Genomic DNA, 14,623 nt, shown 5'->3' with positions numbered 1-14,623 from the left:
TCTTTTTTCCCCCTATGGCCCTCCTCCACCCAGTTCCCACCCCACCCTCTGCCCTTACCCCTCCCACTGTCCTCATCCATAGGTGTACGAGTTTTGTCCAGTCTCTTCCTGCACCCCCACACCCCTTTCCCCCCAAGAATTGTCAGTCCACTCCCTTTCTATGCCCCTCGTTCTATTATATTCACCAGTTTACTCTGTTCATCAGATTTTTTTATTCACTTGATTTTTAGATTCACTTGTTGATAGATATGTATTTGCTGTTCATAATTTTTATCTTTACCTTTTTCTTCTTCCTCTTCTTAAAGAATGCCTTTCAGCATTTCATATAATACTGGTTTGGTGGTGATGAACTCCTTTAGCTTTTCCTTAACTGTGAAGCTCTTTATCTGACCTTCAATTCTGAATTCTCACTGGGAGAACTTCTGTGCTGAAGACACCCTTATGGGGCAAGACTTGCTTCAGTGGGGCTTTGGTGCTCACTGAGTCTGCCCCCTGAGTGTGTCCCTTATGGAGCTGAGGAGTTGTAATTGGATGGTCCCACTCTGACCACTGGGTACACTGGCTCTTGGATCTAAGGAAGTGCTAATTTAGACTCTGCCTGAGGCTACCCAGCAGGAGCTACGAAGAGATCTGCAGATTCCCATTCCTTTTTTGGGGTTTGGAGGTGCCCAGATGAGGCCCAGCTGTGAAGCAATGCAAGCTGCTGTGGGGCCTTGGGCCTTCTCTTGGAAGTTCTGGATCTGTCTGGCCCAGCTGCAGTTTTTTAGGTAATTTTCAGGTTGCAAAGGGCCAGGGCATTCATATGCAAAAGTCTCTGCCGCAGCCTGGGTGGGGCAGGGTCTCAGAGAATCAACAGGGTGGAGCAAACAGCTATGGCTGATCCTCAGCCCTGCCCTAAGTGGCCCCGTGTCTCAGTGTCCCGGTAATCACTGCAAGCACCTCTGAGAGAAAGCCGCCCTCGAGTTCTGAGGTCTGCCTGCTGCCAGACAGTCCAGTTTCTCCCCGTATGAGTCTGGGATCCCAAAGACTTCCTGGAACTGGAGTTCAGAGCAGTCGGAGGCTTGTGACTCCCTCCCAATTCAAAAAGACAGTGCATCCTCAGTTGCCAGCCCTTTCCACGTGCGCCTCTGTACCTCTGCACTTTACTTCCGCACTTCTCTGAGTCTCAGTGTGCATTTCTCTTTCCTTCTAGTTGTAGAATTTCCACTCAGCCAGCCTTCCTGTAGTTCTGGATGATGTCCGTTTTGTCTTTTAGTTGTAATTTTGAAGTTGTTGTGGGAGGCAGCAATTTCCAGTGTTTACCTATGCCGCCATCTTGGTTTCTCTCACATCTTTTTATTTTAAAATGAATTAGTAAATGACCTTGCTTCATGAGAAACAGCCAAACCATTCACACATATAAAACTGAGGTTATGAACACTGTTTAATTTAGCAAATGATTTGGGACAGTAACTCACTGACAGTCTAATGAGCCAAACCATTCTTTAGCTCTTAACATTTTTTTCAGACCATTTTATTTACATATATATACATATACATATACATATACATATACATATACATATACATATACATATACATATATATATACATATATATACACACACACACCACACATATATATATATATACTTGAAGCCCATTGCACGAAGTTTCCTGCAATAGGCCTTCTTTCCCCTGGCTGATGGCACCGGTTTTCCTCCGGCACCCAGGACCCAGGCCTTTGGTCCGGCCACAGCGGAGAAGCCAAGCCTCTTCAGTCTTCAGCCTTCACTCCAGCCAGAGCCTTCAGTCTTTGCTCTGTGCCTGCATATGCAAATTAATCGCCATCTTTGTTGGGTTAATTTGCATAGTCGCTCTGATTGGCTGGTGAGCATAGCAGAGTGGCACCAATTTGCATGTTTCTCTTTTATTAGTGTAGATATATATATATATATATATTTTTTTTTCTAATGTATATATTTTTTATTGATTTCAGAGAGGGAGAGAGAGATAGAAACATCAGTGATGAGAGAGAATCATTGATCGGCTGACTCCTGCATGCCCTCCATGGGGGATTAAGCCACAACCCCGGACAGGCATGCGCCCCAACCAGAAATTGAACTGTAACCTCCTGGTTCATAAGTTGATGCTCAACCACTGTGCCACACCGCTAGGCAGACAACTAAATATTTAGTGTTGTTTTTTTTTCTTTTTAAAGATATGTTTTTATCGATATCAGAGAGGAAGGAAGAGGGAGAGAGTGATAGAAACATCAATGATGAGAATCATAGATCGGCTGCCACTGCCTCCTGCATGCCCCCTACTGGGGATCAAGCCTGCAATCAGAACATGTGCCCTTGTCTGGAATTGAACCTGGGACCCTTCAGTCTGCAGGCCGATGCTCTATCCGCTGAGCCAAACCAGCTAGGACTGATGCTGTCTTTTATAAGCAAACATGACTTCATAATTACAGCTGTAAAAGTATAATCTTTTACTTAATCTCATCTGAAAAATTTGAAAGAAAGGCATTTTTCCTTTGATTGATTTAGGAAGTAAAACCAATTCAGCTGATACAGTGACTTTTGCTAAAACCTGCGTATCTAAATGTTTTCCAGCAAAGACAACATGCATATTCGTAGGAAGAAGACATCTATTGCTATCCTGATGACTTTGGTATAGCGTCATCTTGAGCCTGTGTTACAGCAGTGCCTTTTTTAAATAAAATCTCTTCATTAATGAAGGCTGAGAGTCCGTTTGTGTTTTATTATTAAACATGAATTGTGCCTAACAGTTAATCATGCTTTTATTGTCAGAGATAGGGTTTAAAGAAATATCAACATTTCTTGCTGCCCCAAAAATGGATTAAATAAAACTGTGGCATTCCCTAATAAAGAAAAAGTAAAACTCATAAGTAATTGGGAATACCTGATGATTTTGTCTGACTACCATGTGGACAGATATACTGTTATAAGAATTTATTTCTTTATTTGTAAAGTATTTCAACTTTTTAGCAACACTCATGCTAATAAATGTTCAGAGGTACTTGAAGTAGTAATAATGACTCTACTAGTGAATGATGCATCTATGTCACATTATAGCATATTGGTCCCTTTGTATCTCATTTACATGTTATAAATGTGTCTATTTATGGAGCTTACCATAATTCATTAAACTTTTTCAAGAATTTGTAAGCATTCCCTTAAGAATTCTACCATTCATTGTATTTCTTTCTCTTTTCTTGCATTAATCTCACATATCTCTACTTATATGTCCACAATCAGATCCTTCTTATGTGAATGCAACTTATTTTTCACATTCATTTCCTTCTTTCCTGAAAAATCTCTTAAGACAGAAATCCTGACTGCATCTGCTGAGGAAGCAGCAAGCAGTCCAAATTAGTTGTGTTAGCTCTACTTAAAAAAAAAAAAAAAAAAAAAAAAATGTTTTTTATTGATTTGAGAGAGAGAAAGAAAGAGAGAGAAACATGGATCTGTTGCCTCCTGTATGCACCCTGACCAGAGAGCAAACCTGCAACATGGGACATCCAGCTCTTTCTTCAATTCATCTTTATTTTTATCACCTTCATCAAGAATCAAATTAAATTTTGACTTTTAGCCCAGCCAGTGGGGCTTGATCTCTTGTGGGGGATGTGCAGGAGGCAACCAATCAATATTTCTCATGAGTATTTCTATCTTTATCCCTCCCCCTTCCTCTCTCTAAAATCAATAAATATATTTTTTAAAAAGACATAAAAATTTAAATTTGACTTTTAATTTTGGTATACACACATATTCCTATCTGTGTATGCAAAGAATCTTTCGGATACTGTGCTATGTATAGTTCTATCTTTTTTTTTAATATATATTTTATTGATTTTTCACAGAGAGGAAGGGAGAGAGATAGAGAGTTAGAAACATCAATGAGAGAGAAACATCGATCAGCTGCCTCCTGCACACCTCCTACTGGGGATGTGCCTGCAACCAAGGTACATGCTCTTGACCGGGATCGAACCTGGAACCTTTCAGTCTGCAGGCCGACGATCTATCCACTGAGCCAAACTGATTACGGCCTTTTTTTTTTTGAAGAATGCTGTTGTTCATTCTGCAGGAATTTCATAGTCCAATTGACTGTGTTTTGGGCTAATATGGTGACCTAGAAACATTCTTTAACATAACTTTTTTGTGTTTGCTCAATTTTTTCAGATGGAAAAATTAATATTTTTGTTGTGAACATCAAGATACTGTTACATGGCATTCTGAGATCTCAAATGCAAATTAGTTATGGCATATATAAAATAATCGTACAACCACTATTCTACTTCAGTCAGTCAGATTTAAAGTATTTTGATTGTTTTATGGATCCTGTGAACTCAATCACAAAATTTCGTCTAGTAGCTCATTATAGGTGCAACCGAGGGAAATACTATTGCAAAGCCCATTGATAGGCTGTGCAATAATGAACTGCTTATTTTATTCTGCTTTTATTCCTCCCTAGGTATAAAATAATTACTGGAAAGCCTTCTGGTGCAATATCTGGAGTACAGAAAGCAGAAAATGGACCAATCGACTGGAGTGGAGACATGCCTATTTCTTGTAGTCTTTCTCTGTGAGTGTATCTCCTCTTTTGCAGTTTGGTGTTTAGAATATTAATTAACTAAAATCACAAATCCTTGAGTGTAGTTTATTGTTGTTTGTTTTATTAGATGTTATTAAAGCATATGCTTTGATTTGTGATTTTTGTCTTTGTGGTGATATAAAAATTAATTACTAGTATAATGTATAAATAATTTTGCCAGACCTCTGTGAGGACATAGGACATACATTTTGTAGGTTGCTTGGAATTCTGTGCAATGTGGGGAACCAGGTTAAGACCTTGGTGTCTTTTATACTGACTTCCATATTGGCAGACCACAAATAGTGGTATATAGATAAGAGTAACTAGAATTCCAAAAAAACAGGCACTCAAGAAGTTCAATATATCCTCATTTTGAAAGAGTATTCATATTACTGAAAAGGTGAGAAGAGTTTTCAACTTCCATCATTTCAAAAGTTTAAATGGGTTTAATTTGGCAGCAGAATTAAACTAAATATATATATATATATATATATATATATATATATATATATATATATTCTCAGATATGAATCCTGTTACCACAAAGAAAGATTTAAAGTAAAATAAGTTAAAAGTAGATGCCCTGGCCAGTGTGAGTCAGTGGTAAGAGCATGGCCTGTGGACTGAAGGATCCCGGGTTTAATTCTGTTCAAGGTCACATACCTCATTTGTGGGCTGCATTCCAGCCCCAGTAGGGGCACATGCAGGAGGCAGCCAATTGATGTGTCTCTCACATCAGTGTTTCTCTCTCTGTGTCTCTCCTCTTCCCTTCCATTCTCTCTAAAAATGAATGGAAAAGGTATCCTCAGGTGTAAGGATTAACAAAACAAAACAAAAAAGTAGAGAGTAAATTATTTTAGGTTTTACTCTGGAAATAAAGCCGACACACTTACCTATATGTAGAATTTGTGATTAATGAATTAACTGCCATTTTTTCTGAGTGTGATAATTGTATACTACACAAGTGAACACACACATACAGGTCATGATTTACTGACCTATTATAATTTCTTTTTGTATGACTTTTAACATATAAATACGTATATTTATATAGCACAAACAAAAAATATTACCTCTCATTTTATGTATTGATTTCTGTGAAAACTCATTTAAACCAACAGTTTCATTGCCAAAATCCTTTCTGAAAACCACTGTTTTGACAGTTTTATTGCATTGTTTTTAAGTTTCCAAAATAAAATTATGTCATGCAGCTAGAATTACCAAGAGAAATTCATTTTATTGGAGAGAAGAAATTTAATATTATAATAATGACTTGTGTTAAATTTTGATTTATAAAATACTCATTTTGGTAATCTCAGGCAAAACACAAAATTTAAAGTGGTCAGGAAATGAATATTTTCTATGTAATAATTGTATTGCTGAAACCCAGAATCAATAATTTGACAATCTACACTGTGGATTGCATATTTTAGGAGGATAACAGGACTTATCTATCAAATCAGTCTTTAGCACCAAGTTATACATTCTTTAATAAAAATTGCTTACGTACCAGAAAGCATATGATCTTTTTTTTTGGTTAATCCTCACCTGAGGATATTTTCCATTGATTTTTTAGAGAAAGTGAAAGGGAGGGGGAGAAGTAGAGGAAGACACATCGATTGGTTGCCTCCCACATGCACCCAGACTGGGCCGAGGTACATGCCTTTGACTGGAATTGAACCCACAACCCTTCAGTCCACAGGCCGATGCTCTATTCACTGAATCAAACTGGCTAGGGCTTTTTTTTTCTTTAAATATATTTTTATTGATTTTTTTAGAAAGATAGGAATAGATAGAAACATTGATCGGCTGCCTCCTGCATGCCCCCTACTGAAGCCTGCCACCTGGATATATACCCTGTCAGAATTGAAACAGTGACCTCTTGGTTCATGGGTCAAGGCTCAACTACTGAGCCACACCAGTCAAACAATCTCTTTTCTTTTAATAGTAAGGATATTAAGTATTACTAATTAGCAATGAAAACAACTACCAAAAATGTATTGACTGCAAAAATAGATAACCATCCTGCCCTAGCCGATTTGCTCAGTGGTTAGAGCATCAGCCCGGGAACTGAAGTATTAGGGTTCGATTCTAATCAAGGGCATGTCCCTCAGTTGCAGGCTCGATCCCACACAGACAGCCTACCTCCCCGCCCCCCAGGGGGCACATGCAGGAAACAACCAATGGATATGTCTCATATCGATGTTTCTTTTCTCCCTTCCTCCCTGCTACCCTTCCACTCTCTACAAAAATCAATGGAAAAAAATATTCTCAGGTGAGGATGAACTAAGGATAAAATAAGCATTCCTTTAAAAGAAAAGATAACCATCTCTTTCTTATCCTATATAATAAAGAGCTAATATGCAAATAGTCATAACGGCTCAGACACTCAACACTGGGGGGAGAGGAATGGGGACCAGCCAGGCACAAATGAGCTCACAAGAGAGGAATGGGGACCAGCCAAGCTGCAGCCCGGGAGAGGGGCAAGCCACACGCCCCATGGTCCCGAGTGCCAGTGCCTGCAGCTGTGGCCTGGGAGAGGAACAAGCCGCCCGCTCTGTGGTCCCGGGCGCCTGTGGCTGCATCCTAGGCAAAGCCGCCCACCCATGGTCTCCTGTGGCTATGGCCAGCCCAGGCAAAGCCAGCCTGGATCCTGGGTGCCTGCAGCCAGCCAGAGGGAGGGAAGCCTGGGTCCCGGGTGCCTGCAGCCAGCCAGAGGAAGGGAAGCCTGGGTCCCAGGCGCCTGCAACCGGCTGGAGGAGGGAAGCCTGGGTCCTGGGCAAGGCAGAAGTGGTTGGGTGTGATCAGGCCAGCTGGGGAGCAGTTAGGGGTGATCAGGCCGGTAGGGGAGTAGTTAGGGGCCAGCAGGCAGGCAGGCAGGCAAGCAGTTAGGAGCCAGTGGTCCCAGATTGTGATAGGCAATCAGACATCCCCTGAGGAGTCCCAGATTGGAGAGGGTGCAGGCCGGGCTGAGGGACACCACCCCCCCCACCCCCCCCACCACCACCACCCCCACACAGTGCACAAATTTCGTGCACCGGGCCTCTAGTATTTATTAGTCGATTGAATAGCAAGTGGGAAAAACCTAATTCAACTGGTTTAAGTGGAAAGAAAATAGATTGACTTTGTAATTAAAAGTTCACATGTGTATGTGACTCAAAGCTCAGCTAAATCCTCAGACTCAACCTATATCAAGACTTGGTCCCTTCAAATCACTCAGATCTGCTTTCTCCTTCCCTTCAGTAGGCTCTTTCCTGAGAGCCACAGGAAGGCTGCTCACATTCCCAGACTCACATTCTCACAGGTTTGAAAACTCAGTGGGGGAAAAAGATTTTCTTTCCCGGTAGTTTTAGCAAAGATTTTTGGCATTGATTCACATTTAACTAACTTATATGCTACCACCTAACCACCTCCAACTAATCATAACCAAATCTGGCTTTTATACCCATCTATGCACAGGGATTAGAGTTAGAGAATAGAGAGGTGTAGATTCTCTTACAAAAGGAGGGAATATACATATCTGTTAGGCAAAAATTTAAAATGTCCACTACATATTTTGAAAATTGTTCAGATAAGGAATTCTTTCAAGGCCTGTTACATAGTCAAGAATATATTTTTAAGACTACTTGAAATTCCATAATTGAGCATCTGTTTGAGCATATTTTATAATTTAGAAAAATAATAAAGTCCTTTATTAGTCAAAAGTTATTCGTAATTGAATTGGCACTAATTGATTACTAGATGATTATAGTAATTTTACTGCCTAAATAAGTGTCAATGTAAGAAACTAATTTGAGCAAACTGATCACATATGCTGAGGAGCAGGATCTCAGATGCTCTGGAGAATGGCAGCTTTCCAGCTTATTTTATATACTAGAATCAAAGGAGAAGACCTCAGGAAGGTGCATGAAATCCATTGGTGATAGAATAAGGAAGCGGGAGAAAGCATAGCAGAGCAATCTCTAGGACTGGATAAAAGACAAAATGGAGAAAAACATACTTCCTTTAAACAGGATATTTAATAGTTAACATTTACAGCATGTAGAGATGGTATGCAGGGAACAAAATAACAATGAGGGGGTCTGGTGCTCTGGTGCCCACGGTAGTGGCTTCAAGAGTAGGAAAATAAAATTACTCTGACATTTCAAAGGTATGTCATCCTAGATCAGGGGTGGGCAAACTTTTTGACTTAAGGGCCACAATGGGTTCTTAAACTGGACCGGAGGGCCGGAACAAAAGCATGGATGGAGTGTTTGTGTAAACTAATATAAATTCAAAGTAAACATCATTAAGTCAAAGGGTACGGTCTTTTTTTTTTTTTTTTTTAGTTTTATTCATTTCAAGCGGGCCGCCTGCTGGCCGTAGTTTGCCCAAGGCTGTAGATGCATAAGAACAATACACAGAACTCACTTAAGGTAACGTTAACCTTTGCTAGGGAAGCTATAGGCCTGGATGTGACTACCCGCTATGATTTTCCCAGTTAGAGATTAGTGGTCAGGCCATCCTGTGTGGTTATTTCTCTTGATCCCTGAGCCTGCCAGGCCTGCCATGTGCCCCCACTGAGCTTGTCAGCTTTATTGTATAACTCCTTTTTCATTCACAGAAGTATACTATAAAAGGCATATAAATTCAGCCTAAACAATTATATATTGCAGTGCCATATTAAAAGGACATTAAAAAATAAAGGATAGCCGAAACCGGTTTGGCTCAGTGGATAGAGCGTCAGCCTGCGGACTGAAAGGTCCCAGGTTCGATTCCGGTCAAGGGCATGTACCTGGGTTGCGGGCACTTCCCCAGTAGGAGATGTGCAGGAGGCGGCTGATCAATGTTTCTCTCTCATCGATGTTTCTAACTCTCTATCTCTCTCCCTTCCTCTCTGTAAAAAATTAATAAAATATATTTAAAAAAAAAAAAAAAAAAAAAATAAAGGATACCAGGCCATTGTGACTCAACGGTTGACCAAGAGGGCACTGGTTCGATTCCCCATCAGGGCACATGCCCGGGTCTCTACCAGGGGGAGTGCAGGAGACACCCAATCCATGTTGATGTATCTCATGGATGTTTCTATCTCCCTTTCCCTTTGTCTCTCTCTCTCTCTCTCTCTCTCTCTCTCTCTCTCTCTCTCAATAAATAAATAAATAAATAAATAAATGACATTAAAAACCCTGAAATTAAACAATTATCTTATCCTCATGATCACCTGATTGATTTCACCTAGATGGTTTTGTATATACAGTGTTAGAATGTGTTTGGAAAAGTGAGGAAACTTGGGAATGAGAGAATCAAAGAAAATAACCAGTAAAAGATAAATTAACATAAAAATACCATAATCCCTGATTTATTGACAAGTAATATTAAACTAAGGTTACCTGGCTTTTTGAAAAGTTGGAAGATTTTTTAAAACTTTGATCTAACCTAATAACAATTCCTTTGATTTGGTAGTAAATATTATGACTTTGTACCTAGATAAAATACACATTCATTCTTCAAATTTTTTTTAATACTATTTTAGGGGTCTTCAAGTTCTACTTACCCCTGTTCTTGCAAACATCCTTGAGGCTGATCAGGAAAAATGTTGGGGTTTTGACCAGTTTTTTGCAGAAACTAGTGATATACTTCACCGGATGATAATTCATGTTTTCTCGCTACAACAAATGACAGCTCATAAGATTTATATTCATAGCTATAATACGTAAGTACCTCTTTATGTTTTCTTCCTAGATGATAATGTTATATAATAATTATCTTCATATATTAGGAGAGAAAATAGAAAAGATACCTCAGCTTCACCAGAGGCGCCCACTTCCCACTTAGAGAATAATGTTTAAGTGCTTAGTATACATATGCTCACCCAAGCCTGAGCCAAATCTTAGCAAAGGCTTGTGGGGCAGACAAATCATAACATTGCTGCTGAAACGTTTCTTTGATTTCATGAATCTGTTTAGGGAGAATCTAGCTTTTTCCCAAAAACATTTTGAAAATACCTGGTTTTATTAATTGAGTTAATAAATGCTATGTAGTGATGTTATAAGTACTATTCTCAGTTCTTTATATATTTAAGTCACTTAGTCCTCACAACAAATCTGTGAGGTGGGTCCTATTATTCCCATTTTACACATGAGGAAACCTAGCACAGAGGAGTAACTGAAAGTAATTCAGCAAATAAATGGAATAACTGGAATTCAAACTCAGTCTGATTTCAGAGCCATTGCTCTTAACTCTGCTATGTTGGCTCCCCATTATTAAATATTAAGAACCCTGTGTATTGTGCCTACCCAGTATATGTATGCAAACAGAAATATTTTAGAATTGCTGTTTAGACAGTTTAGATGAAATTTTTAGTTTAACAGACTTTGTAGTGTTCACATCAACAAAGTGGGGTTTCTGTGGACTGGCCCTGACCTGAAGTACCACTAGAAATGGATGTTGTACTCAGTCATTTTAAAAAAGACTTCCCCTCTCTTTTTATCTCAGTTATGTTGTCTTTTTGGATTTTTCTCACACAGTGCTACTGTATTTCATGAACTGGTGTATAAACAAACCAAAATTATTTCTGCAAATCAAGAACTTATATATGAAGGACGCCGCTTAGTTCTAGAACCTGGAAGACTAGGACAGCATTTCCCTAAAACTACTGAGGAAAATCCTATCTTTGTAGTAAGCCGGGAACCTCTGGATACCGTAGGATTGAAATATGAAAAAAGTAAGTTGGGATTTTTCTTGTTCTTACTAGCCATTAAAAAAAACAACAACACTGGCCCTGACTGGTGTGCTCAGTGGTTAGAGCATCGGCCTTCACACCAGAAGGTCACAGGTTTGATTCCTGGTCAAGGGCATCTACCTGGGTAACAGGTTTATTCCCCACCCCGGTCAGAGCTTAAGGCAACCAGCTGATGTGTCTCTCACATCGATGTTTCTCCCTCTCTCTCTCTCTCCCCCTCCCCCCTTCCACTCTCTCTGAAAAAAAGAAAAAGAAAAATCAATGGAAAAATATCCTCAGGTTAGGATTAACAAAACAAACAAACAAAACCTAAAAATGATTATCTTCATAAAGTTGATTGATGATGACATTATTGTAGACCTTTCATAAACATTAAAATTTTGTAAATTAGTTGTACAAAATTAGTAAAATTTAAAAGCCTCTGTAGGTAATACAATTTGATATTAAATATTTTATTTCATAAAGTGGTAAAATAGTTTGTCATGTATGTTTCACTATAGCTTTCTAAAGCTTTTAGTATTTTACTCATATTCAAAATAACCTTTTGTGCCATAAATTTCAGCAAATATTTCTTGTGCCCAGTGTGAATGGGACACTTTGCCAGGCTTTGGAGTCTAAGAAAAATTAGATCTGCATTTTGGAGTCTTTTAAATTATTAACTGTTGAAAAAAATAAACTATCCAGATTTTTACATTTCTATTTGGATTTTGGGATTTGATTTCAACTTAAATAGAGGTATTGAGCTGGTTGTGTTGGAATATATTTAAGAAAAAAATGAAATTCCTTCGAAATATTGTAGGTAATTTGTTATAGGATGAGCATTATTGTTTCAAGTATTGTTGTTCTTTTAAATATGTTGTATGATTTTTATTTTTTTTAGAGAGAGAGAGAAAGGGAGAGTGAGAGACATTGATCTGCTGCCTCTTGCATGCCCCCTACTAGGGATCAAACCCAAAACCTGGACTTGTGCCCTGACCTGGAATTGAACCTTCCACCACTTGGTGCATGGGAGGATGCTCAATCACTGAGCCACACCAGCCAGGATGTTGTTTTTAACCAGGGAAAGAACATTATAGTTTGTCACTATGTTTAATTTAATTTAAAGGTTGATGTTGAAGTTAGAGGTTACTATATAAAGGATACAATAATTTACTCAAAATTCTCTATTTCTGATTTTAACTATTTTATTTAATGTTTCAGTTTCCCTCCCTAAAGTACATCCACGTTATGATTTAGATGGAGATGCTAGCATGGCTAAGGTTAGTATTTAATTAAATTACTATATAAACATCTGAGTTCAAATTATCTTATCAATAGTGGAAGCAATAAAATGTATTGTGTCTTTATAGATGCCTATTTGATTTAGGAAGTCATTCACTTAAATTGTTATCCATTGCAAATTATTTTGTGTTCTTTCTTTTTAACGTTATAGCCTTTTTTTTGATTCACAGAAAACTTTCTCCATGGAGGCAGTGCATGTTTAACATTATCATGTTAAGGTTGACATGTTCATTACAGTTCTATCTATCCTTAGCTTTTAGAAATTGGTAGTTAATTGTGTTTTTAATTAAACTGATAAAAATATATGTTTGAAAATTTTTATGTAAAAGGTTTCCTTGCCCTGTACCATAGTTAGCACCAAATAATAACATTTTGCATTTCTTCTTCAGGCAATGACAGGAGTTGTGTGTTATGCCTGTAGAATTGCCAGTACCTTGCTGCTTTATCAGGAATTAATGCGAAAGGGGATACGATGGTTGATGTAAGTAACAAGTGGAAATTTAAAAATTGATCTTCACATAGACCTCACTAAATAACTGATAACCGCCCCATCTCTTCAGACTAGGTTGGGTCAGCTGCTTGATTTTGTTACAATATTTTGTTTTCACATTTAGTTTATAAAACATTTAGCAGCTATTTTATTCATTGATTTTATAATGACCTTGTGAGACAGGATATTAATATCTGAGTTTGAAAACTTACACCACACTTACGATGTGATGGCAAATGAATTCCTTTTCTGAGGACCTTAACTTGGCTGTCATTTCATTGTCTTGGGAGGCTTAGTCATTGTTGTAATCCAGTACAACCTGTACTTCTTTCCAGGGTTTTTGTCCTCAGAATCTCTTCCTAAATAAAGTATGCACTCAGTTTTTATTTTTGTTTTTTTTTTAATATATTTTATTGATTTTTTACAGAGAGGAAGGGAGAGGGATAGAGAGTTAGAAACATCGATGAGAGAGAAACATCGATCAGCTGCCTTCTGCACACCTCCTACTGGGGATGTACCCGCAACCAAGGTACATGCCCTTGACCAGAATCGAACCTGGGACCTTTCAGTCCGCAGGCCGACGCTCTATCCACTGAGCCAAACCGGTTTCACGGCACTCAGTTGTTTTTTAAAAAACAAAAACAGCATTTTTTAAATTCGCATGCTATAAAATTTACCCATTTTTAAAATGTGCAATTCAGTGGTTTTTTTGTACATTCAGAGTTATGCAATCATCATCCCTAATTTTTATCAACCCAAAAAGAAACCTGCACCCATTCACTCCCCACTTTTGTTATAACCTCCTAGCCCACCACTAGTATACTTTCTGTTGTTGTAGATTTGCCTGTTCTAGACATTTTATATAAATGAAAGCATATGCTATGAGCACACACTCACCCTGACAAGCAATTTAAAAGCTAATTTTTTTTTACTAAGCCACTTAATATAGTTATTCTTGGTCAGAATATTGATCATCTAGTTTAGTATGTTCCCCCTAAAAGTGATGCTCGGAAATGTTTTGAGAATGACCTTTTTTTAACTTTTCATGATTTATAGATATCACCTTTGCTTCTGATAGAAATGGAGAATAAATGGTGTCTTTTAAGAATCATAACTAGTTCTATACAACATCATTTGAAGTTTTTGAATTTTATACGCCCGCAGTAATGGCATCATGTTCTCTGGGCTCCTGGTGTTCTTCAACTTAAATTCTTGTAATAGTTTCTGTGTGCCCACCTCATTCCTAGCCTTCCCTTCTTGCAAAAACATGTATGAAGCATGTCGTCATTCTTGTTCTGCTGCTGCTTCTAAGGAGAAAAAGGGCTCTTTTTTCCCTTTGATCTTTATGTTTAATCCATAAATGTATGCTTATAATATTTTTTATGTGTTCATAAGCCTATGTTTTTCTCTTTCCATTAAGAAGCCTCTTTGCTTTTACTAAATAGTTTCTGGAAAAATCTAAATGTTGACTCCATTTGTTTCCATAGTATTGTTACTAACAGCTCTCGTTTCTCTTGCTATTGTTACCTACCCTA

At 38.2% G+C, this 14,623-nt stretch overlaps 1 protein-coding gene across 7 annotated transcripts in view; it reads left to right on the top strand.

The window, feature by feature from the left end:
* Positions 1-14,623, top strand: part of TBK1 (TANK binding kinase 1) — a 48,734-nt gene that overhangs the window by 20,149 nt on the left and 13,962 nt on the right. For all 7 annotated transcript variants that reach the window (XM_036301632.1, XM_036301633.1, XM_036301635.1 and 4 more), the window contains 5 exons: positions 4,477-4,587; positions 10,109-10,288; positions 11,103-11,299; positions 12,518-12,576; positions 12,988-13,079. In XM_036301632.1, the coding sequence (XP_036157525.1) occupies positions 4,477-4,587; positions 10,109-10,288; positions 11,103-11,299; positions 12,518-12,576; positions 12,988-13,079 (639 nt within the window). The remainder of the gene's footprint in view (positions 1-4,476; positions 4,588-10,108; positions 10,289-11,102; positions 11,300-12,517; positions 12,577-12,987; positions 13,080-14,623) is intronic.

Source organism: Myotis myotis, unplaced genomic scaffold (genome assembly GCF_014108235.1).
Source record: "Myotis myotis isolate mMyoMyo1 unplaced genomic scaffold, mMyoMyo1.p scaffold_m19_p_3, whole genome shotgun sequence".
In the NCBI taxonomy this organism is placed as follows: Eukaryota; Metazoa; Chordata; class Mammalia; order Chiroptera; family Vespertilionidae; genus Myotis; species Myotis myotis.
This window is presented reverse-complemented; position numbering and strand designations above follow the sequence as displayed.